The 23,756-nt window shown below is 45.0% G+C and overlaps 1 protein-coding gene across 1 annotated transcript in view; it reads left to right on the top strand.

Moving 5' to 3' along the window:
- The window catches only part of LOC139757885 (uncharacterized), a 686,077-nt gene that overhangs the window by 338,295 nt on the left and 324,026 nt on the right, over positions 1 to 23,756 (top strand). The window contains 6 exon segments of the mRNA XM_071678807.1: positions 6,298 to 6,420; positions 15,469 to 15,647; positions 17,344 to 17,594; positions 17,878 to 17,999; positions 18,404 to 18,535; positions 18,711 to 18,902. Of these exon segments, the coding sequence (XP_071534908.1) occupies positions 6,298 to 6,420; positions 15,469 to 15,647; positions 17,344 to 17,594; positions 17,878 to 17,999; positions 18,404 to 18,535; positions 18,711 to 18,902 (999 nt within the window).

Here is a 23,756-nt window from a genome sequence, read left to right as displayed (position 1 = left end):
TCTCTCTCTCTCTCTCTCTCTCTCTCTCTCTCTCTCTCTCTCTCTCTCTCTCTCTCTCTCTCTCTCTCTCTCTCTCTCTCTCTCTCTCTCTCCCCCTCTCAATATGTCTGTCTATCTGTATCTATCTATCTGTCTATTTGCATAGTGGCTGACGTGGCACGGGCAAAATAATGCCCCAGTCAAGGCCATCACGGGTGAAAGAAAAAAGAAAAAACGGAATGCAGTAATTAATCAGGGCTCTGAAGAAGTTGTTTGTAGACCCGACTAGTAAAGATGGAGAGGTTGTAGGAAGAGGAGAAAGGACGAGAAGAGGAAGAGAATTCCACAGCTTAGCTGTTCGAGGAAAAGAAGGAGGTATCACAACAGTCAGTCCTCGAGTGGTGTGTCTCAACACAGAGACTGTGGGAAGCAGCAGCCAGACACGTAACCTCAGGGTCGTGGTCTTGGTGGCCATGTGACACCTCATAATGTCACAACTATATCTGTAAACTCGAGATTTGGACGGAACTTCCCAGTGTGGCGAACGTATTTAAGTTCACAGCTTATGCAACATCCTAATTGATTCCCATGTCTTATTCTGAAACTCTCAAAGACTCATGCATTTCCTCTGATTTTTTTTTTTTTTTGCATTCCACCACTGAACACAGCAGATATACTGGGCATTTGCCTCTTCCTGTGCTTTATCTTGGAAACCCCACGTTTCAAAATAGCTACGTCTGCCTCAGCTGCCTCAAAAAAGAAAAAAAAAAGTCTTTCTTCATTTATTGATGATTATTCTCCTCCTGAATAATCCTTCTACTTATACAAAACATTAATCTGTCCTCGTATATAATACTGCTCTCATGTCTAGCAGGTTCTAACTCTACACACCAGCTGGACAGACCCCAGAGAACTCCAGCTAGTCAACTACTTCCATCTGAACTTGTTCCACACTCCCCGACGTCGCACTGTTGATCCTGATTCCCTCCAAAGATATTACCTCATCATCTGTTCCGTCGAGCTGGTTGCTTGCGTGCCTCCGCCATTAGTTAGACCACATAAAACTCGGCTAACCACTGCGTCGCATGATCACTGTGTGGCCTCTGGCGACTCATGTGTGGGCCGTTGTGAGGTCTCTATATTTCCCGGTACCTCTTGAGCTTGGAGTTCTTAATGCTTTCATTATTTTCCCAACAGCTGCGCCATGCCTGTTTTTAGAAGACAAGTCTTTGACCTCCCTCAAGACATTCTCCTTTCTTCCATTTTCTCTTCCTGTTTTTCAAGTTACATTCAAGGCCTGGCCCTTATCCATGATTGGAGCTTTTGACGTAAAATGCGACCTACTTAAGCTGGCAAAGGGCAGACATTGGTGTTGGTAGGACAGAAGAGTTTACCTGTGGCCTCTAGGCTGAAGGCTCTTCAGCCAACCGCTCGAAAATGTCCGACACATGATGGTAGTTCTGGACAAGTATCTTTAGTGTGGGCCGATGGACATGCCCCTGGCGGATATACGGCCACGTCGGATGCGAATGCCAGCAGCCAGGTCAATAAAACCACCAGGTAATGTTGCTGTTGTCAGAGAAGATCAGGGAATTCGGCGTCAGATACATGGGGGGCTGTGGCTTCCAACAGCTGGGTCGACCAATGAACCAATCCATCATTGTGAAGGTGAAGACCTCGGAAGATTTCACGAGGTGTACAACACTGTGAGGAGGAAGTCCCTCAAGACCTCACCAAGTAGTACACAACGCTGTGAAGGTGAAGACCCTGGAAGACTTTACCAGGTACACAGCACTGTGAGGGGTGAAGACTCTCCCCCCAGATGACCTCATCAGGTGTACAGTTGGCTATAACTTTCGTTGGTTGTGTTGCGAGGGCAGACCCCTGTACCAAATACTCCAATTATAAGCGAGAATAAATATCTGTTGAGGAAAGCAAAATACTTTTCGCTGCTGAGGTTGTGGCGTGGGGAGCCGCCCTGGGTTTCCCCAGTAGATATAATGAGGCACTTGTGAGCCCAGTCGTGAGCCCGAGACCAGCAAACAATAACTCGTTCGTCCGCATTTAAGCAAACACTGTTGGCCACAAGTTGACGCAGTTCTCAAGGGTTCCTCTCCTTTGTGTAGGACTTCTTACTGTTGTTTGGGTCGCTTGCAGTCGTCTCGACAGCTTGTTCTCTAGCCTCAGTAGAGGGCGCTGCCTTCTCTCACATCTAGGTGTCAGTTTGTCTGATCGAGGTGCAGTATATCGTCATGTGAATTCATGACAACTTGTTTTTTTCTCTTTCGTGTTCTGGTGTTGGTACATTACTTGGAACAGCCCTTTCCTTGTGAAACAGACAGTGTTAAGGAAGCGGACATCGAGAGACAAAGGTGTCTTCTGCTACAACAAAATAGCCTCGAAAGGATGTATCGGTCCCGTGCAGGTTATTCCCGTCTTTATAACGTGTGTGTGTAACTTATTGTCTTCATCACCACACTACCAGCCGGGTGTACCAGACCCCCGCTCATGTTGGCCCCGAAGTTGAAATGGAAAACACGGCACATCATGTTGATAGAACTTAATATTGGGTTACACGCTTGTCACGATGTAGTTGTTAACTCATAAGGAGTTTTTTTGGTTACTCTATGATAGCGGAGGTGTAGAGGAAGTGGTATGGGTTACCCAAGACAGGAACAGTTATCCTATTACAGGTGTGAGATTTATTATGTTGCTATTTTACATGATCGAGACACTACAAGAATTATACAATTACTTACAGTTTATATTCAGAGGTAATGACGTACGGTATTAAGTTATAATTGTTCTTTTTCACTGTAATTTACAAGAGTTGAGGAAGGTTTTGCAATGATGTTATAGAATTTGATATTTGCAAGGTCCAGTCTCACTCCAGCGTGTTGAGCTTGGTTGATGAAGACTTAGATCTACTGGATGTGGTGTGGTTGTGTGTGGATACGTAGCCATACGGGCAGCGGCCTCCAGTAGCCTGACTGAGCAAGTAAGCGACACGGTAGCTTAGTCGGCAGACCCAACCATGGGAGAGGAGGAGGGACCTGGGACACCGTGGTATGGACGTGCCATGCACCAGCAGCATGAATGACCGCAAACCACTGCATGACCCAAGCGGTGGAGGAAATCTTGGACCTAGTATGGTCAGCATCACTGCCATTTTGGGATTGAGAGAAACACGCGGGGGAAAAAAAAATATATATCGTCCCGGCAACACGAGTGGCCTGAGTGAGGGTCCCGCCCACACCTGCTGGACCCCGTGCCCCTACCTTTGAAATCCCACTCGCGTCTGGCCTCTCGCTACCTACCAGGGGGCTGGTACCACACCCAGGGCGGTGAAATAGCACCTGTGTTGGCGTCTGGGTGAGGCTGTGCTCACTGCAGCATACTATGATGAAGGCCATGGTGACTCAGACCATCCAGACACGGAAATAGACGCCCAGCCTCAGGACCAAACTGGTGTGTTGGTCTTCTTTCCACCGACCTACCCTCTCCTGTGTGTACCTGCTGGAAACAACATGTCTTCACCTCACCTACGTATCTTGGCTCATACATCAGTCTGTTGTCCGAGTTTTACGGTCCGACAAGTAATTTATGTTTCTGTGTGTTGATGACAAGGGCTTCCTCAGCCCATCTCTGATAAGGGCCCCTCCCCTCATCCCATCTCTGATAAGGGCCCCCTCTTCCCATATCTGAGTACGGGCCCCCCTCTCAGCCCATCTTTGAGAATGGCCTCCTCAACCCATCTTTGAGAAAGGGCACCTCAGCCTAACCCATGCTACATGTCCTCAGCTCACCCATATTTACAGACCTCTCTATACTTGACTTTACTGAGTATCTATCATGTCTTGTCAAGGCCTAACAAGTGGAATGGAAGGTACAGTGATGAGACCAACATACAGTCATATATTTCGTCGCGTTGAGGAAAGGATCTGAAGAATTTCTGTGGTGCATGTCGTCACGAATCTTCTCTCGACACTGTCATCATAGGCTTCGGTGGTGCAGACGTCCCCATGTCGAGCAGCTACACCTCACACCCTGAACAGTATCATATCTCCAGCATCGTTATCACCTGGACCAGCACTCAACGGCACACACGTTCCCGAGATGTACGAGATGTTGAAGCAGCAGCTGTGTGGATCAGTGTTCAGTGAACAGGAACTGATTGGAATGGACCACGAGGAGAGAGGATGGATAACTCACAGTCTGAAGGAGAGGAAGGATCAAGGAACATTTGATAACGACGTAGAGATTTGTAAGAGGCCAGAACGATGCTCACAGAGGACAGCTCTCTGAATAACTACGTAACATGGAAATGGGTTAAAAGATGTGATCCTATGTGTGTTATAAGGTTCCCTCCACGTATGTATAGATGGGTGATAACCACACCCCAGTACCACATAACTACACCCCAGTAGTACCACATCACCACACCCAAATATCCCATACCCACACCCCAGTATCAGTACCACATAACTACACCCCAGTACTACCACATAACCACACCCCAATATCACATAACCACACCCCGGTATCAGTACCACATAAACACACCCCGGTATCGATACCACATAACCAACACCAGCATGAATACCACACATAACCACACCTCAGTATCAGTACCACATAACTATCTTCAATACCATACATATATCTACACCAGACCTGCAGACATGAACGTAATATGCTGTGTACAACATGTGAGGTATGACCAGTGGTATCAGGACATCATAATGTTGGTGATGTTGGGTATGTGGGTGGACGGTGCAGCAGTGGCTGGCCGGGTCCTTCCCTAGCCTTGAGCAGCCACAATCCGGCCGCTGACTAACTTGACCCTCCCAGTCTTAAGTAACCCCCCCCCCCTCCTTCTGCCACGGAGGACGTCATGTTCGCTGCATCATTCATTCTTGCCGTCCGGGCAGGTTTTGCTGCTCTTTTTCGTACCCCTTCGGCAGCTCTCTTATCTCCCACTGTGGCCCGGCTCGGGCCAGAAATCGCTGAGGGGCAGCTTCATCAGTCTGGGCACCGGGCTATTTACTGATCTTAGATATAAACATGACCAGGTTGGTGGCTGTCGGCAGTGTGCTGAAGTTAGAGTAAAAACAGAAGAGGGATTTTGAAGACTGCTAATCTGGGCTTCCTAATTGCTTCCCAGGTGAGCCCGGAGGATTGTAAACATACGTCCACTTCGAACATTATTTAGTAATCTCATTTTTGCCCCGCCATACCCTCGTGATTCTCGTTATCATGGACTGGATCAAGTACACTTGAGGAACTAATTTCACGCAATTGTGACCTCTGACACCGACCTTCTAGGCTTACAGAAGGGTAAAGAGCCGTCTTAGTTTTATTATAGATGACCCTCACTTGAGGATCACATTCCCCATTGATGTATGCTATGAGAGTTGAACACAGGTCCCTCCCTCACTGCACATGTAGGTGTACCGTCTGGATGAGAAATACCACCCCGCTTTACATGATAGTATCCTAAGACAACTAGTTAAGAAACCTACTCGTGAAGAGAACGTATTATATCTAGTTCTGTCTAGAAATGACGATATAAATGAGGATCTCTTTAATAAGTTTAGAGAAACGTTTGCTACGAGTTAGGCGATACGTCGCACGTTGCATAGCCTCGTGTGTGATGTATTAGACTTCATGATCACTTGAATATTGGTTACCACAGGTCGTGAAGTCACTGGGGCATCACATACTGCTGTACATATGGCTCTGCATCATCTGTAGAATGAGAGATGAATATGATTCTGACGAACTTTAAAACTTGTTACAGGTTGAGATTAACTTTTTTTCAGTGATATATATTGAACATTGACTGAACACGTAAATTGGGATATAAGTACATTTATTTTGTACCAAAGGCATCAGGTAGGTGTTCAAGACATGAAGTGTGCATTAAACTTATGAAGTTGATATTTGATGCAGTAATTATGCATTGAATGGATGAGACATTTGAAAACAGGACGTGTATTATACACATTAAATATATAACACATGAAATTTACATTATCACATGTACTGAAGGCATCGAGTGCGTGTTGAAGACAAAAAGGTATGCAATGAACGCTTCAGATATGTGTTACATGAATGAAATATGTATTGAAAACTTGAGTGTGTTATAATGTCTTGAATACTGGAAGTATGTACTGAAGACATAATGTATGGATTCATATAGAAACGATGGAGTCAATTGTTGAACTAGAAGTTTTACGAAACATGTGAGTTTAGGTTTGGTGTGGAGGTGGTAGCCTTGTGGCTTTCTGTAAACATGTGTCTCGTCTTTTTCGGCAGAGTGCGGAATGGCTGGAACTTCGAGTGGTGGAGCTGACACCTGGCATGGTCTATCTCGGCTCCAACCTGCAGGAGGCTACGCAGCTGCTCCGCGCCCACGAAGAGGTCCTCACCAAGCTCCAGGTACGCCTCCTTCAGTAGCGTCTTCCCCTGCCCCTGCCCGTTCCCTCGCCATATGACTCGCTTCAGCTCCCATGGTTCTTCCATCCGTTGCTATGTCCGCACTCAGGTACCATAAAGCACACCTCGTCCTCTAAGTCTTCCTCATTCAAGCTCAGACGCAGACCATCTCATGTCACTGACCTCCCCTCCTTCACCTCATTACCTTACCCTCATTGACTTTTAATTCATATCTTCCTCATTTCACAATGTTTCCCAGATTCATACACCAGCTTCTGGAGTTCCTCAAGTCTCCCACCAGACCCGTGTCATCAGCAAACAGCAGCTGACTCAATTCTTAGTTCCCCCTTAACCTCGCTAAGCCCACCCTCGACTCCAAGACCCTCACATTCACCTCTCTCAATACCCCATTCATGAACAGATTGAATAACCGTGGTAACATTACAAACTTTCTGACACACACCCACGTTCCCCTGGAACCACTCTTACTTCTCCCTTCCAACTCGCACGCGCGCTTTACTGTCACCTGTATTATGTGCTTACTCCAAGACCACCAATGCCACATAGAAAAGTTTCTCTTTATCCAAGTATTGATTACACAAATTCCTCAAAGCTAACACCTGTTCCACTCATTCTCTGTCGCTCCCTAAGCCAAATTGCTTTTCCCCAACCTGATGCTCTCCCATTCACCTCCCAGGTGTACTCAGCAGTCGAGCGTTCATTATATTACAGCCGCTGTCGACCAGTCAAAGTCATTCCTGGTTGAGGATAAGATCTTACCGAGGCTAAGAACAGCTCTGAAATAATGTTCATAATAAGTGTAGGTATAATGAACGTAGCAACTCGGAGGGAAGGTGTTTACTTCAACGCTTGTCCACAACATAGATGGTTGGCACAGCTGCTGTAAGGCCCGCCTTGAACCACAACAGATCGCCCTGGATCGAATCCTCTTCGACCGAGTTTTCTTGGTTAGGTTCCCGGATGGACGGAGGGGGGGGGGGGGATAGCAGGTAAGCTGGGGAGATGTTATCCAGGTGAGTAGTGTTAGTTAAGCACTAGGGGAAGCTGGTGGCACTGTTAGCCTCGTTCCACTTCCTAGTGGTTGGCTCTGGGGCACGGCGCAGCTGCCTCTGTATTTCTGGCGCTCATAAGTTGTCAGGCGAGGCAGATGTTGGCAGGTCATATTGTACTGCCTGCAGGCACGCTGCTCCTCTCTTCTTGACCTCGACCCTCTCCATGGTGAGTGAACTCTCCAAAATGCTTTCATATTCTCCTTCACTCTGTTGTTCTCCTGTCAGACATCTTCCCTTATACCCTGGTCTCCCACCGCGAGGTGTACACCCTCTGACAGGAGCAGCCTGCTGGGGGCACAGCCCACCACAGTGGCAGTAATGTTGGGACGGTGTTCCTCGTATGCTCTGAAAGTAGCCTTAGGTCAAGGAATTTCTGATGTATCTAATTTGGTCTGGCAGAGTGAGATGCCATACTGTTATTTTCGCTCAGAGACATCGTATATAATCAATGATAACGTCTCGCTATCTCAGCTTCTGTGAGCATAAATCTTTTTTCTTTTTCTGTCTCTTGAGTGAGTCATACGGTGGGGTGATGCACATGGATTCTTGGCAGCGACGTGTAAGCATTTATGCCGCTGGATGACATATGGCGTCGGGTCATGCCAGACTTTCAGGATGCCTTGTGCCACTAAGTGCCTAACGCCTCCAGTTGTCTTATTATACCTCTAGCTGCCACATGGCATACCCCTAGTGTTGGGTATGTCATATGAATCACGAGTATGATGGGCGCCAGTACTGGGTTTTGCTCTCGATATATCCTGTCCACAGGGTATGCTTTGGGGGTCTCACCCCATCGGTTCCTGGGGTGACTGAAGAGGACTGTCGCTAGCCTCCTGCTCCTGCAGAGAGCTAGACGTTCTCGTCCAAGATTATCTGAATTATATCCGTTTCATGATGCGTCTGATCCATTCCTGAACACTGGCAAAATCTCTAGTTGTACAGTTCATGGCCATGTGTTCAATCATTTGACTCAAAGTTTATTTGAAACAGAAAACCCAAGTTGATCTTTTCTCCTGGTCATCTCGTCTCCACGTTACTCATTCCTCCCTGTCTGCGTCCACCTCGGATGTGGTTGAGTGAGAGTTGAGGGGGTAAATTTTGATGACCAACTCAATATTGCTCAAGCAGGTGCTGACCTGATGCTTACTTCCTCTTGCTGACCTGGTGCCTGCCACTTCTGCTGACCTGATGCCTACCTCCTCTTGCTGACCTGGTACCTTCCTCTTCTTCTGAGACCTGATGCCTGCCTCCTCTTGCTGACCTGGTGCCTGCCACTTCTGCTGACCTGATGCCTACCTCCTCTTGCTGATCTGGTACCTTCCTCTTCTGCTGAGACCTGATGCCTGCCTCCTCTTGCTGACCTGGTGCCTGCCTCCTCTTGCTGACCTGGTGCCTGCCTCATCTTGCTGACCTGGTGCCTGCCTCCTCTTGCTGACCTGGTGCCTGACTCCTCTTGCTGACCTGGTGCCTGCCTCCTCTGCTGACCTGGTGCCTGCCTCCTCTTGCTGACCTGGTGCCTGCCCCCTCTTGCTGACCTGGTGCCTGCCTCCTCTTGCTGACCTGGCCTGCCTCCTCTTGCTGACCTGGTGCCTGCCTCCTCTTGGTAACCTGGTGCCTGCCTCCTCTTGCTGACCTGGTGCCTGCCTCCTCTTGGTAACCTGGTGCCTGCCTCCTCTTGCTGACCTGGTGCCTGCCTCCTCTTGGTAACCTGGTGCCTGCCTCCTCTTGCTGACCTGGTGCCTGCCTCCTCTTGGTAACCTGGTGCCTGCCTCCTCTTGCTGACCTGGTGCCTGCCTCCTCTTGGTAACCTGGTGCCTGCCTCCTCTTGCTGACCTGGTGCCTGCCTCCTCTTGGTAACCTGGTGCCTGCCTCCTCTTGCTGACCTGGTGCCTGCCTCCTCTTGGTAACCTGGTGCCTGCCTCCTCTTGCTGACCTGGTGCCTGCCTCCTCTTGGTAACCTGGTGCCTGCCTCCTCTTGCTGACCTGGTGCCTGCCTCATCTTGCTGACCTGGTGCCTGCCTCCTCTTGCTGACCTGGTGCCTGACTCCTCTTGCTGACCTGGTGCCTGCCTCCTCTGCTGACCTGGTGCCTGCCTCCTCTTGCTGACCTGGTGCCTGCCCCCTCTTGCTGACCTGGTGCCTGCCTCCTCTTGCTGACCTGGTGCCTGCCTCCTCTTGCTGACCTGGTGCCTGCCTCCTCTTGGTAACCTGGTGCCTGCCTCCTCTTGCTGACCTGGTGCCTGCCTCCTCTTGGTAACCTGGTGCCTGCCTCCTCTTGCTGACCTGGTGCCTGCCTCCTCTTGGTAACCTGGTGCCTGCCTCCTCTTGCTGACCTGGTGCCTGCCTCCTCTTGGTAACCTGGTGCCTGCCTCCTCTTGCTGACCTGGTGCCTGCCTCCTCTTGGTAACCTGGTGCCTGCCTCCTCTTGCTGACCTGGTGCCTGCCTCCTCTTGGTAACCTGGTGCCTGCCTCCTCTTGCTGACCTGGTGCCTGCCTCCTCTTGGTAACCTGGTGCCTGCCTCCTCTTGCTGACCTGGTGCCTGCCTCCTCTTGGTAACCTGGTGCCTGCCTCCTCTTGCTGACCTGGTGCCTGCCTCCTCTTGGTAACCTGGTGCCTGCCTCCTCTTGCTGACCTGGTGCCTGCCATCTCTGCTGACCTGATATCGACACGTTACGGACAAATTCCTGCATGACACATGTCCAGTCTGTGCTCTGTTAACCCACATGGCGGACACTGCGAGACTCCCTCCCTCATACGCCCCTCACCCACCGACTCCCACAGTTGACCTCGTCACAGAACTGACTTCAGAAGACGTCGCTGCATCCCTCCTCAACCCTCGTTAGCACTTGGGTGTAATAGAACATTTTTTCCCCCCCCGCCGTTTCCCGCTTCAGCTAGGGTAGCACCAGGAAACAGCCGAAGAAAGGCCACATCCTGGAGTATGTATGTGGCTTTCCTTCGTCTGTTTCCTGGCGCTACCTCGCTAACGCAGGGGGCGGCTATCGGGTGTAGGAGAGAAGGAAAAAGTGTTCATGTTATCATTTCCTATTGTTTCATGCATTTATGCTGTTTCCTGTTGGGTGGGGTGGCGTCGCAAATACTGATAATGTGGAGGCTGAGGTGTAGTGTGCAGCGAAGATAAATTTAGTAGGAGAGAGAGAGAGAGAGAGAGAGAGAGAGAGAGAGAGAGAGAGAGAGAGAGAGAGAGAGAGACAGAGAGAGAGAGAGAGAGAGAGAGAGAGAGAGAGAGAGAGAGAGAGAGAAAGAGAGAGAGAGAGAGAGAGAGAGAGAGAGAGAGAGAGAGAGAGAGAGAGAGAGAGAGAGAGAGAGAGAAGCATGCTGGGCTAAACTGCTCACTGATTATCTATTGATACGACAAGATCTTCAGAATCATTTGATATTGATTCCCAGGCCATTAGACGAACGCTAGTGAAGCGCACTGCTGGACTGGCGTACTGCATGACACTGCAGCACTTTTGAAGCTGATGATCTTATTTGTCAGAAGGCCGCTAAACCTGATTGTTTTGGCTCGTGTATGTTCACATTACGGGATTCAGGTGGGCTGTCTAAGCAGCTGAGAAGCTGCTAGAATTCAGGATCACCTTTTTTGCCTGGAGACACTTGCAAGTCTCTCATGTTTGGCAATGTGGAAGGAGTGTTGTCTCTTGTGGACCTACCTGGTGATACAGCAAGATATGATCGGCCATCTGGTGGCTCTACGTTGTTGTAACCTGCCAACTGCAGCGTAAAGCTGGTATTGTTGGCACCGTGTGTAGTTGGCCGTGTGCCATACTAAAGCATTATAAGAGAGAAGGTATACGTGTGACTTATTCATAACGTTTCATAAAAAGCAGTATTAGTTTGGAGTCATTCGCATTCGTCCACACAAAACGCATCATCAGAGGGGGTCCTGAGTCACGTTTTCTTTGGCTGTTGGCTCTGTTGTACATTCCTAGATCTCTATAAGACATAAAAGAATTCTGACTAATGGATTATGAAGGAATTGTCTCACCTGGTCACTTTTTTTAAGGCTACATTTGCTTAATGGTCAATGTCTCTGCCTTTGTGGATGTTGTTCATGGTGGGTCACCATACCCCAAGTCATCTTCATTTACATTGGAATCCATAAATCATCGTCAAGTTGTATCGATGTCAGGGCGTAAATGTCATCAGGCCCTTTTGGAGACGTGAGCTTGACGGGATGCGTCGCTGGTGCTCTCCACAAATACCAGTTTCAGAATGTGGTATTTCGTCTTGCCCTCATGGCCCAAATACTCACCTTCGAAGCAACATGGCAGGTAACTCATCAGATGGGTCACCACACATGGCAGGACTGGCTCAGTAGTCGAGTGGTCTGAAGGCTTCGTGTCCAGCGGATTCACTGTCGTTCTTGCTTGAGGTATGTGAGGCGGTGGACGATGATGGGGGACCACTTCATCGTTTACCTCGGTCTTAAGAAGAAGCTTCGTGGAGAGTTCCTCAGGAGAGGTTTGCTTTGAAGAAGAGGATGTCGCATGGAGCGAGGGACGTCCCTAAGTGGGTTAAGACGTTGTTAACTGATGATAATTAGAATCACATTGAGAATTAGTGTCATGTAAGGGTCCTCAGAGGTCACTCCTTGCTCTTCTGTTGCTTGTTATACACATTTATGACCTAGGACAGAGGAATGAACGGAGGTCTACATAGATCTGCAGACATGAAAATGCGAATCATTATTGATGTTAGCTGTAACAGCACGGGCATCTGAGGCCCTTATCAAGGTGCACTTGGGAGCTTATCGTGTTTCATTTTCCCCGTGGACTCAAACCCTGCCGCATCACATATGGTCTGAGGAGGATAAGAAAGCTCTGTAGGATCCTGCATAACCTACTACAGGGGACGAAACAAATGACAAATGCAATCTGATGTGGCAAATGAAGGTTAATTAAAGAGCATGAAGAGGGTTACCAATAGTATCAGGTACGAAACCTTGGATCTGGAGTTAGTGAGTAGAAAAGACATCCAATATCATGGTAAGTTAATATGCGGGATCAGAGCAGATAAAGCCAACATTGTGGTCTGCTAGTTATCGTGTGTAAGCTCATCAAACTCCAGTGAGACTTTTCCATTGTGCAGTTCTGTTAAGGGCATCGGACTATAGAATGGTGTAAATCTCTTGAATGTATACGGAGAAAAATGGAAAATTAATTCTGCTACGAATATCTGTTTTGAAAGATCAAGATAATTAGATTCACATTCTGCCGATAGGCTTTTGTTAAAGATTCGCTGGGCCTTAGCCTGGCAAGGGCCCTTATCTTTTGATGGCCCCTCCACCCTTTATCTCTGAAGTATGGGTCTTGGAGTGAAGGAGTGATGTCATCCAAGTGTTTGTATGGATGAAGGGACTGGCTGAAGGGGCTTTTAAGAAAAGTACCTCAAATTAATGAAAAGAAAACACATAGCGGCGGTTTTTTAATTAGATATGACTTTAAGATATGAAGATAAAGACAAGAAGCACGAAAGTGTTTATTTGTGAAATAGTGTTGAAGACTCATGAAGTACATTACCATATTTTGGAAGTAGTGTTGGAGACGTTCCCTTATTTTGAAAATAGTGTTGGAGACATGAAATACGTTACCTTATTTTGGAAGTAGTGTTGGAGACGTTCCCATATTTTGGAAATAGTGTTGGAGACTCATGAAATACGTTACCATATTTTGGAATTAGTGTTGGAGACGTTCCTATATTTTAGAAAGTGTTGAAGACTCATGAAATACGTTCCCATATTTTGGAAATAGTGTTGGAGACTCATGAAATACGTTACCATATTTTGGAATTAGCGTTGGAGACGTTCCTATATTTTAGAGTGTTGGAGGCTCATGAAATACGTTCCCATATTTTGGAAATAATGTTGGAGACTCATGAAATACATTCCTATATTTTGGAAATAGTGTTGGAGACTTATGAAATACGTTCCCATATTTTGGAAATAGTGTTGGAGACTCATGAAATACGTTCCTATATTCTGGAAATAGCGTTGGAGGCTTATGAAATACGTTCCTATATTTTGGAAATAGTGTTGTATTTGATGATGTTCATTAGTTAGTTAATGTAAGGTTAGCTATACCTTATTTTTATATTAGTGATATTAATCATCTGCCTTTATATACATTCCTCAATCCCTCTACCACTTGTGTACTGACTTAATGATTATATTAATCATCTGCTGTTACTTATATACATTCCTCAGTCTGTCTACCACGTATATGCTGACTTTATGGTTATATTAATCATCTGCTGTTAGTTATATACATTCCTCATTCTCTCTACCACCTATGTTCCGACTTGATGGTGTCTGTTGGAGTGAAATATATTCTTCAAGTACAATTTTACTGATTTTCTTGCTTGAATAGAGTTTCTGGACTAGTATATCATCACATTAATACGAGTGTCTCTTAACTGTTGATCGGCAGCCTTTAGCAGTGTCGGAGGTGGATGAGAAGGGGTACCATTTGAAGGTCCTGAGACACATCAGTGAACCCATTTCTCGAAGCTTCGATCTGTAGGGATGATGATGTAGTTTTTGACCCGATCCGTAGGGATGATGTCGTGACCTTTGACCTGGTCTTTAAGGGTCAGATCACAGGCCAAGTTATTGCACTCTAAGGCTCGTAACGTCAAGTCTTGCACCAACGTGTTTAAGAGTCGTACTGTCAATTTCAAGGGCTTGATTTTGTAGTCCAACCGACCATAGTGACGTCAGCAGGTGTCATATTGCAGTGACCACCCTGCAGAGTGGCCATGATGCATGACCACCTTGCAGAGTGGCCATAATGCAGTGACCACCATGCAGAGTGGCCATGATGCATGACCACCATGCAGAGTGGCCATAATGCATGACCACCCTGCAGAGTAGCCATGATGCATGACCACCATGCAGAGTGGCCATAATGCATGACCACCATGCAGAGTAGCCATGATGCATGACCACCATGCAGAGTGGCCATAATGCATGACCACCATGCAGAGTAGCCATGATGCATGACCACCCTGCAGAGTGGCCATAATGCATGACCACCATGCAGAGTAGCCATGATGCATGACCACCATGCAGAGTGGCCATAATGCATGACCACCATGCAGAGTGGCCATAATGCATGACCACCATGCAGAGTAGCCATGATGCATGACCACCATGCAGAGTGGCCATAATGCATGACCACCCTGCAGAGTAGCCATGATGCATGACCACCATGCAGAGTAGCCATAATGCATGACCACCCTGCCATAAAACAAGACCTGCTGCTCAGTATCCCAGTCACCCCGTGGGCTGGAGTCGCTAGATGAATACATAAACACAAGAGGTTAACGGCAACATTGGGAGGAGTGGCGTTGTCTTCTGAATGATAAGCAGACGTGTTCCCTTCCTCTAGACGTGTTCCCCCGACCAGACGGGGTCTCCTCCACCAGACGTGTTTCCCTCGACCAGACGTGTTTCCCACAACCAAACGTGTGTCCCTAGACCAGACGTGTTTCTCACAACCAGACGTATTTCCCTCGACCAGACGTATTCCCCACAACCAGACGTGTTGAACCCCCCGACCAGACATGTTCCCCTGCCCCAGACGTGTTTCCCCTTCTGTCAGGAGTGTGTCGTACGTAACAAAGGGACAGACTCTTACGTTCCCTTAGTGACTAGTCATATGGCTTAGAGTGTTAGTATAATTCCTGTTCTTGATTTTTGCTGCAATTGCTGCTTATTCATCGTGCACTCCTACCTATCCTGTGGACGATGGCGCAGAAGAGGATAAACGAGTGCACTAAAGGGCTTCGCTGATTGAAATACATAAATACATGAGTTACAGTGAGAAAATTGCTAATATGGTTTAGGTAACACAGTGACTGATTCTGGTAAATTACTTGATAGTGACTCGGTTGTTAACCTCCTGCCCACCATACAGAGGCTTGTTCTAACCTTTCTCCCCTGTGTCGTCTCCAGAGCAAGCAGAGCCCGGTGGAGGACCTGCTGAACCAGGCAGACCAGCTCATCTCGACCCAACACCCGCGGGCTGAGGTCTACGCTGCCATGGCCGAGTCGCTGGGCCTGGCCTGGAAGAACCTCAACTCACAGCTGGAGACCAGGAAGCAGCTCCTTGACATGGGAGTCGCCTTTCACACGTGAGTTCACACCCCCATACTAACTGCTACCCTGCAGAGTATGATGGAATTGTCAGAGATGCCTCACGGAAGGTGCTACAGATGTTGGGTCAGCGGAAAGTTACGAAATGCTTCGTGGAAGATTTCGTTGTGAGAGGGTTAAGGGAGAAGTTTCTGGGGGTTGGAATGGGGCTGCTGCACAAGATTTTAAATGTCTAGTATCGCCCCAAGGTTTGAATGCCATTAGGTATTGGATTTAGATGACAATGGTAATTTAGATTGTCCTTGAAACTCTTGATATTTAAAATTTTGTAAGTTCCATATTATCGTAGTGAGACACCTTATATATTTTCTTATTCTTTTTTTTTTTTTTTTTTTTTTTAGAATTTAGAGGTTGGTAACAGGAATGTATGACTCCCAGAACCGTATTGCATGAATATGTAATCGAAGTAAAAATTATGTCAAATTGATACTGTAGACGATTATATCATCAAGTTGTGATCATTAATTTCTGGTATTGTCAAGCTTAATACACTTACGTCTGGCCCTGCTAATTAGATTTTTCCAGCAGCCTGGTTCATGATTTATGTTATATCATGGGATAGAAGCACCAGCTATTAACATGGCAGCAGACTGTAACGGAACAGATGATAACATTTGCTCTTATGAAATGCCGTAAGGTACAGATTATCTAAGCTGGATTATGCATGAAAAGATACGTACGTAGTGGCGTTTTAAGGGAAGGGGCGGACAGAATCCAGGGTTAAATATTTTATGGGGGGAGGACTATGAAAATGAGAAAATATGATTTTCCATAAATTATCTCGGGTCTCGATTGCCCAAGAGCTCAGAGTGAGAGATCCGACTTAACTTGAATTATTCTAGGAATAATTGGGAGGTTGGGATATTAGTAATAAGATCAGACTTTCCTGTACAGATCTCAGGGCTCATTGGTTTGATGAGGGGGGCCATGAAAATGAACGCCACATTTCTTGAATCAAGGTATCTTTTTTATTATTATGGTCTTAAAGGTCGTGTTAGATTTACCAGGAATTTGAAATGTGTAAGGATTGTATATTAGAAATATTTACTGAGTGTACTATTAATGGTTTCATAATGACTTTCAAGGCTCTTACAGGGGGTATGAGTCAAGACTAATTTGGTCCCAGGGCTTAGAAAATGTTTAATATGCCACCGAAAATATGAACATGATCTTAACATATGATTTATAATGGATTACTACAAATGACATGGATCATTTCGAAACGTGTTAAAGGGAAATGTCAGATGTGTATGGTATGATCTAAATAACAACATTAAATTGCACTTGTATCTTGATCTGTTAATGAATTAGCTGTGTTGTTTTTGTCCACAGATTTGAAGAATTATTTAATGTTGATTTCCCTGTGTTTGTTATTTAAGATACTACTATGTCCATCAATCACAAATAGTGTATATTAAAGTAACTATAAGATTCAGTATTTCAAATTTACTTACACATTTGGTATGGAACTGGTCAGCCCATGACATACTACATCGTTACGAACTAACTTTGAGTACGAGAGTAGGAAAGACACCCAGATGTGGTAGCAAATGGTCGAATTATGTTTGAAAAGACACTTATTTCTGCTACACATAGTGTATCATGAAGAAAATACTTCTTTTGACTTCATATAGTGTCCCTGCCATTAACTTAAAGAGGTGGCTCTACCTACAGACGAGCACAGCAGTACAGCGATAGCATGGACGCTGCTGAACGATCTTACACCGATAACGTGATGCCCAATGATGCTGAAGGGGCCAGGCAGCTGCTTTCAGCATTGCATGACCATAAACGAGCCGTTCTTGAGGCTTCAATGTATACGCTGCAGGAGGCACAGGCCCTTTTGGCACGACTTAGGGGTCTGTCTTCTGAGGGTGCCACGCTGGACTCACGGCCTCTTCAAATTAAGACTAATATAGAATTTGGTACGTTTACCTATAATAGCATAGTTTACTTTTGCCTTTTTATGTGTCATTTAGTAGCGCTTGTAATGTATTACAGATAAAGTATTAACTAGTGAATATTACTTTGCTTTTACTGTATAAAACTTCGTATTGCATTGCATATCCAAGATATTGTTCGTTTAGAAATTACCGTATTATTATTTTGTATTTGTAATATGCATTATTCTTATGTACTCTGTACTGTTATTTTGTAAGTATCATGATATGATTTGGTAATGACATCAGATTCCTCTGTCCTCTCCAGCATGCTCCCAGATTGAACATTACCTTGAGTCCCTCCACGACCGCAGAAGATTCTTAGATGGCCTTTTCTCTGCCAGAAAACACCATCTGGAACAGTGTCTAGCACTCTGCTTATTGTATCAGGTCAGAACTTCTCCATTTTATGACACAATTGCCCTCTTGATACTTCCTTCCTCCTTATATTTGTTTCCATTGTAAGATTGTGGAAGTAATTTGTAAGGGTAAGAGTAAAATCCTGTAGAAAATTGTGTTGGATGTTAAGGGTATTGCTTCTGGATGTCAAGGTCAAGGATGTTGCATATACTCAGTGACTGAAATGCTTGAAAGTGTCTTCGCTCCTCTGCTGTATTATGAAAGTAGCATTTTGACATGCAGATAGATACTTCAATAGATTGACCTGGACCTGAGGATTTTAAAGCTTTCATATATGACCATATCATTGAACTAAAATTATGTTTGAACAATTTAAAGTGCTTGTCAGAACTCTGGAATGATTTTATGTTACTGCATTCCATTTTCCCATGCAGGACCTTACAGAAGCTGTGACTGCCCTTAAACAACTTAGGGATGAGGTATCACAGCATCAAGGGCTGGGAGAGTCACAAAGCAATGCTGAGATCCTCCTCCATGAACACACGAAAAGAGAAATGGCTGCAAAGGTTAGATCATTTTTTGCAGTTAGTCAGCAGGTATTAAAAACATTTTTTTTTTTGTACAAATGATAATTGTTTTTGGTAAAAATTTGGACAATGCAGGTTTAACATGGAACTGCTCTATGTAGACAGTAACACATATGTAATATGTAGTTTAACTTTATACTTTCTGTGACAACAGGAGCAGCAAGACAAGTGTATACGGCTTCTGAAAATTGCTGAGACCATGGCATCTGGAGGGCACTATGCTGGAGTGGAAGCTCGGTCAAGAGCTTACTCAGTTTTAGAAGCCGCCACAGCTCTTCATGAAACTTGTGACACTCGTACTGCTCTCCTGCAGCAGTCTATACTCTTCTTCAAATTAGCTCAGACTGTAAGTTGTTGTATTGACTTAAACATGATATTATGGCACTTAAGAGTCTTTACAACATAAATGAATACTTGGTGGACTCCTTCATGAGTAAAATGAATTAATCATTATTTCCAGGAAAACAAATGACTTGGAGAGATTCTTCTTTCAAATTTTGATAAGATGATAAGGATCACATCAGATATGTAAAGGGGATAGAAAATACTCAAAGTAATCCTTTCCACGTTAATTAACAATTTACATTTTTTAGAATATTTGTGCATTTGCATTTTAGTAAAGTTTCAGTATTGATTTTTATGATCTACTAATACTCTTCCTCAGTTTGGCAGTGAATTGAGGATACTACAGGTTTCACGCCCTTTTCAAGTTACCCTGGAAAGCACATCGTATGGGAAATATTTCACATTGCATGACGTATTACCGTCATGATGTTGCAGTTGACATTCAGTTCAGTTTACACAAAGCTGTACTATATTTCCACATGATCAGCCCTTTAAGCCTAGTTCCATATTGGAATATTTTGATGTGGTCCCACTGCAGACATTGAAAGGTTCTGAGGCAGGCCATGAAAATTAAGTTAGTTAAATTTCTTTTAATTTTTCTGTCTTAAAACAGGTGATCAGTGGCTTGACCTCAGATACCAATTTTGTATTGCTGATAGCCTTAGTTACCTACAGATTCAAGAAAGATGTGCTGCAGCAGCAAGACAAAAGTGATTCCAACCTGCATATATATAAAGTCAAAGATATGAAATAGCAACAGTAGCAATCATCCACAGAATGATTGGAAAGTGACATTGGAAACTTCAGACTTGAGTCAACATGTAGGAAGTCTTTTATACCTGATTGATATAATACTGTTTGACATGAGTGAGAAAAAGTGCTTTTGTAGTACTGATGCCAGTTTCTTAAACTGAGTCAGTCCAGTAATGACTTTCATAGCTGTGCTTATGTTAAGACTTGGGAAGTACTTTGGGAAGACCTTATGAGAATATTTATCAAAGTCCTTCACCTATGGAGGTATGGTCATCGTGCAGGGTTTAAACCTTAAATACTTTGTTAGGGTTATATCAGAAAGTGAGTTTCCCTTTTCTAAGATATCACCCCATATACTGTGATTAACAATTCCATTCACATCCCTACCTCAGTCTTTGCTCCATGGACAGCTGCCATCCCTTGTCTCTACATAATAGTCTTGCTGGCAGTATAACTAAATTACAGTGGCTGTTCTTTGAATTGATAATTCAGGGTTGCCTCCTTGTCATTCAACCAGGAGTCAGTTTACAGTTCTTGTTGCCCAGTTGCTGGGATTGTCATCAAGTCAGCATAATCATAAAGCATGATTATGATGTGGTTGGCCTTATACAGGTGTATTATTTCAGGATAAGCCATACATAAGAGAATGTGTAATATGATATGGACAAAATTATTCTGTCTGTTGCCCAAGCATTCCTTCCCCTCGATGTTCTGCCCATAAAATGCTTCCCTGTTTCCAGTACCCATAAACACTTTCTGCTTCCCCTGCCCATACACCCTCTTTCACCCACCTTTCTTTGTCTATTAAACCCCCTCCCAGCTTCCCCTACCCATAAATCCCTTCCCTGCTTCCCCTGCCCATAAACCCTTTTTCAGCTTCCCCAGCTGATAGATCCTTTCCCAACTTTCCATGCCTATACAGTGCCTTCCTGCTTTTCCTGCCCATGCATCCCATCCCTGTCTCCCCAAGCCCATACATCCTTTGCTATTTTCCCGAATAAAACCACATGGCTTTTTTAGCCCATTCACCCTCTCCCTGCTTCTTCTGCCCATATATTCCTTCCCTGCTTTGCTGGCCTTATGTGCATCATTCAATGCTTTGTTTGAAATGTAAGTAGGAGACTGCCAGGGGAGAGGATCTGAATGATCGATGTTCATCCTGAACCAAGATCAAACCCCTTTAGAAGAAATATGCATCTCTGCTTCCTGTAATGAGAAAGTTGGTGCCTTTAAGTTGGCTCAAAGCACCATTGTATTGGCAGTCTGAATATGGATATCCCATTTTATATACGTAGGGGCAGTCTGAATATGGGTGTCCCATTTTATATACGTAGGGATCTATTCTGATATTAGTTTTGCTTTGTATTTTAATATCAGTGATTCTAGAAGGTTGTGGGAGGAAGGGGTCCTGCTTCGTAGGCTGTGATAGTGAGCTGGTGATTGATTTATGATTGAAGGTTGAATGTGACTGGTAAGAACCTAGTGAAGTCTTTAGGGATCTTCTACCCCAACAGCCCAGGATTGGCCATGGCTGTTATATTGGGTCATTGGTCGACCAAACTGTTGAAAGCTGCAGCCTACAGGCCCACATATCCCCTACATCCTGGCTGGTCTGATACACTTTGTTGGTACTTATCTTGTGAACTCGTAAACTTTTCTACTGTGTCCCAAGCTGTTTATGGTGATAGCAGGCAAGGTTTTGAAGAGTCTTGGGCCCTGGATGTTTAAGTTCTCTATTTTTGAGCATATCACACCTTTGAATATCAGAGATAGTATTTTTCAGTTTTGCATGCCTGTTGTACCAGTAGGATATTATTTCCAAATCTAATCTGGGAACCACATCTTCTCGGATTTTCCAAGTGTAGTGATAAACCTCTCCCATCTGCACTTCTAAGGATATTTTTTTTTTTTTTTTTTTTTTTTTTTTTTTACTATTCGTCATTTCCCGCGATAGCGAGGTAGCGTTAAGAACAGAGGACTGGGCCTTTGAGGGAATATCCTCACCTGGCCCTCTTCTCTGTTCCTTCTTTTGAAAAAAAAAAAAAAAAAAAAAATTAGCACCTTGAATGATATTATTGTGTTTTTCCCTTGTCTTGAAGATCCTTAGGATCCAGCCTACCATCCTTCTACACATGGTAACTATTCTTTTATTGTGTTCCCTGAGAATGTCCCTAATTGTTTGATAGAGATGGGTTCCCAAATCTTATGGAGGATTCTGTAAACTGTGTAGAGTCAAAGAACAAGGGGGCCATCAGAACTCAGTTTCTTCTTTAGAGCTTTGTCCATCCAAGATAAAATAGCTTGATAACCCAGTGCATGGCAAAGCACTAATCTAAACTTGTTGACTCTGTCACTTAGGTAAGAGTAATTCATTTGCATTTTGCATACTAGTTTTAAGGAATTGTATGCGACAGTCTTTCCAGCTGGCGCAGATCTTGCAGGGAGCCCAAGTTGAAAAGAAACAATTATGATAGCACATGGGGTTATAATGATTAGGGTTATTTTTACAATTCATCATTATAGAAATTATTTTTTTTTTTATTATACTTTGTCGCTGTCTCCCGCGTTTGCGAGGTAGCGCAAGGAAACAGATGAAAGAAATGGCCGAACCCCCCCCCCCATACACATGTATATACATACGTCCACACACGCAAATATACATACCTACACAGCTTTCCATGGTTTACCCCAGACGCTTCACATGCCCTGATTCAATCCACTGACAGCACGTCAACCCCGGTATACCACATCGCTCCAATTCACTCTATTCCTTGCCCTCCTTTCACCCTCCTGCATGTTCAGGCCCCGATCACACAAAATCTTTTTCACTCCATCTTTCCACCTCCAATTTGGTCTCCCTCTTCTCCTCGTTCCCTCCACCTCCGACACATATATCCTCTTGGTCAATCTTTCCTCACTCATTCTCTCCATGTGCCCAAACCACTTCAAAACACCCTCTTCTGCTCTCTCAACCACGCTCTTTTTATTTCCACACATCTCTCTTACCCTTACGTTACTCACTCGATCAAACCACCTCACACCACACATTGTCCTCAAACATCTCATTTCCAGCACATCCATCCTCCTGCGCACAACTCTATCCATAGCCCACGCCTCGCAACCATACAACATTGTTGGAACCACTATTCCTTCAAACATACCCATTTTTGCTTTCCGAGACAATGTTCTCAACTTCCACACATTCTTCAAGGCCCCCAGAATTTTCGGCCCCTCCCCCACCCTATGATCCACTTCCGCTTCCATGGTTCCATCCGCTGCCAGATCCACTCCCAGATATCTAAAACACTTCACTTCCTCCAGTTTTTCTCCATTCAAACTCACCTCCCAATTGACTTGACCCTCAACCCTACTGTACCTAATAACCTTGCTCTTATTCACATTTACTCTTAACTTTCTTCTTCCACACACTTTACCAAACTCAGTCACCAGCTCCTGCAGTTTCTCACATGAATCAGCCACCAGCGCTGTATCATCAGCGAACAACAACTGACTCACTTCCCAAGCTCTCTCATCCCCAACAGACTTCATACTTGCCCCTCTTTCCAAAACTCTTGCATTTACCTCCCTAACAACCCCATCCATAAACAAATTAAACAACCATGGAGACATCACACACCCCTGCCACAAACCTACATTCACTGAGAACCAATCACTTTCCTCTCTTCCTACACGTACACATGCCTTACATCCTCGATAAAAACTTTTCACTGCTTCTAACAACTTTCCTCCCACACCATATATTCTTAATACCTTCCACAGAGCATCTCTATCAACTCTATCATATGCCTTCTCCAGGTCCATAAATGCTACATACAAATCCATTTGCTTTTCTAAGTATTTCTCACATACATTCTTCAAAGCAAACACCTGATCCACACATCCTCTACCACTTCTGAAACCAAACTGCTCTTCCCCAATCTGATGCTCTGTACATGCCTTCACCCTCTCAATCAATACCCTCCCATATAATTTACCAGGAATACTCAACAAACTTATACCTCTGTAATTTGAGCACTCACTCTTATCCCCTTTGCCTTTGTACAATGGCACTATGCACGCATTCCGCCAATCCTCAGGCACC

The sequence above is a fragment of the Panulirus ornatus genome, chromosome 28 (genome assembly GCF_036320965.1).
Source record: "Panulirus ornatus isolate Po-2019 chromosome 28, ASM3632096v1, whole genome shotgun sequence".
NCBI classification, from domain to species: Eukaryota; Metazoa; Arthropoda; class Malacostraca; order Decapoda; family Palinuridae; genus Panulirus; species Panulirus ornatus.
The sequence above is the reverse complement of the archived record's forward strand: the minus strand, read 5'-3'. Positions and strand labels throughout refer to the sequence as shown.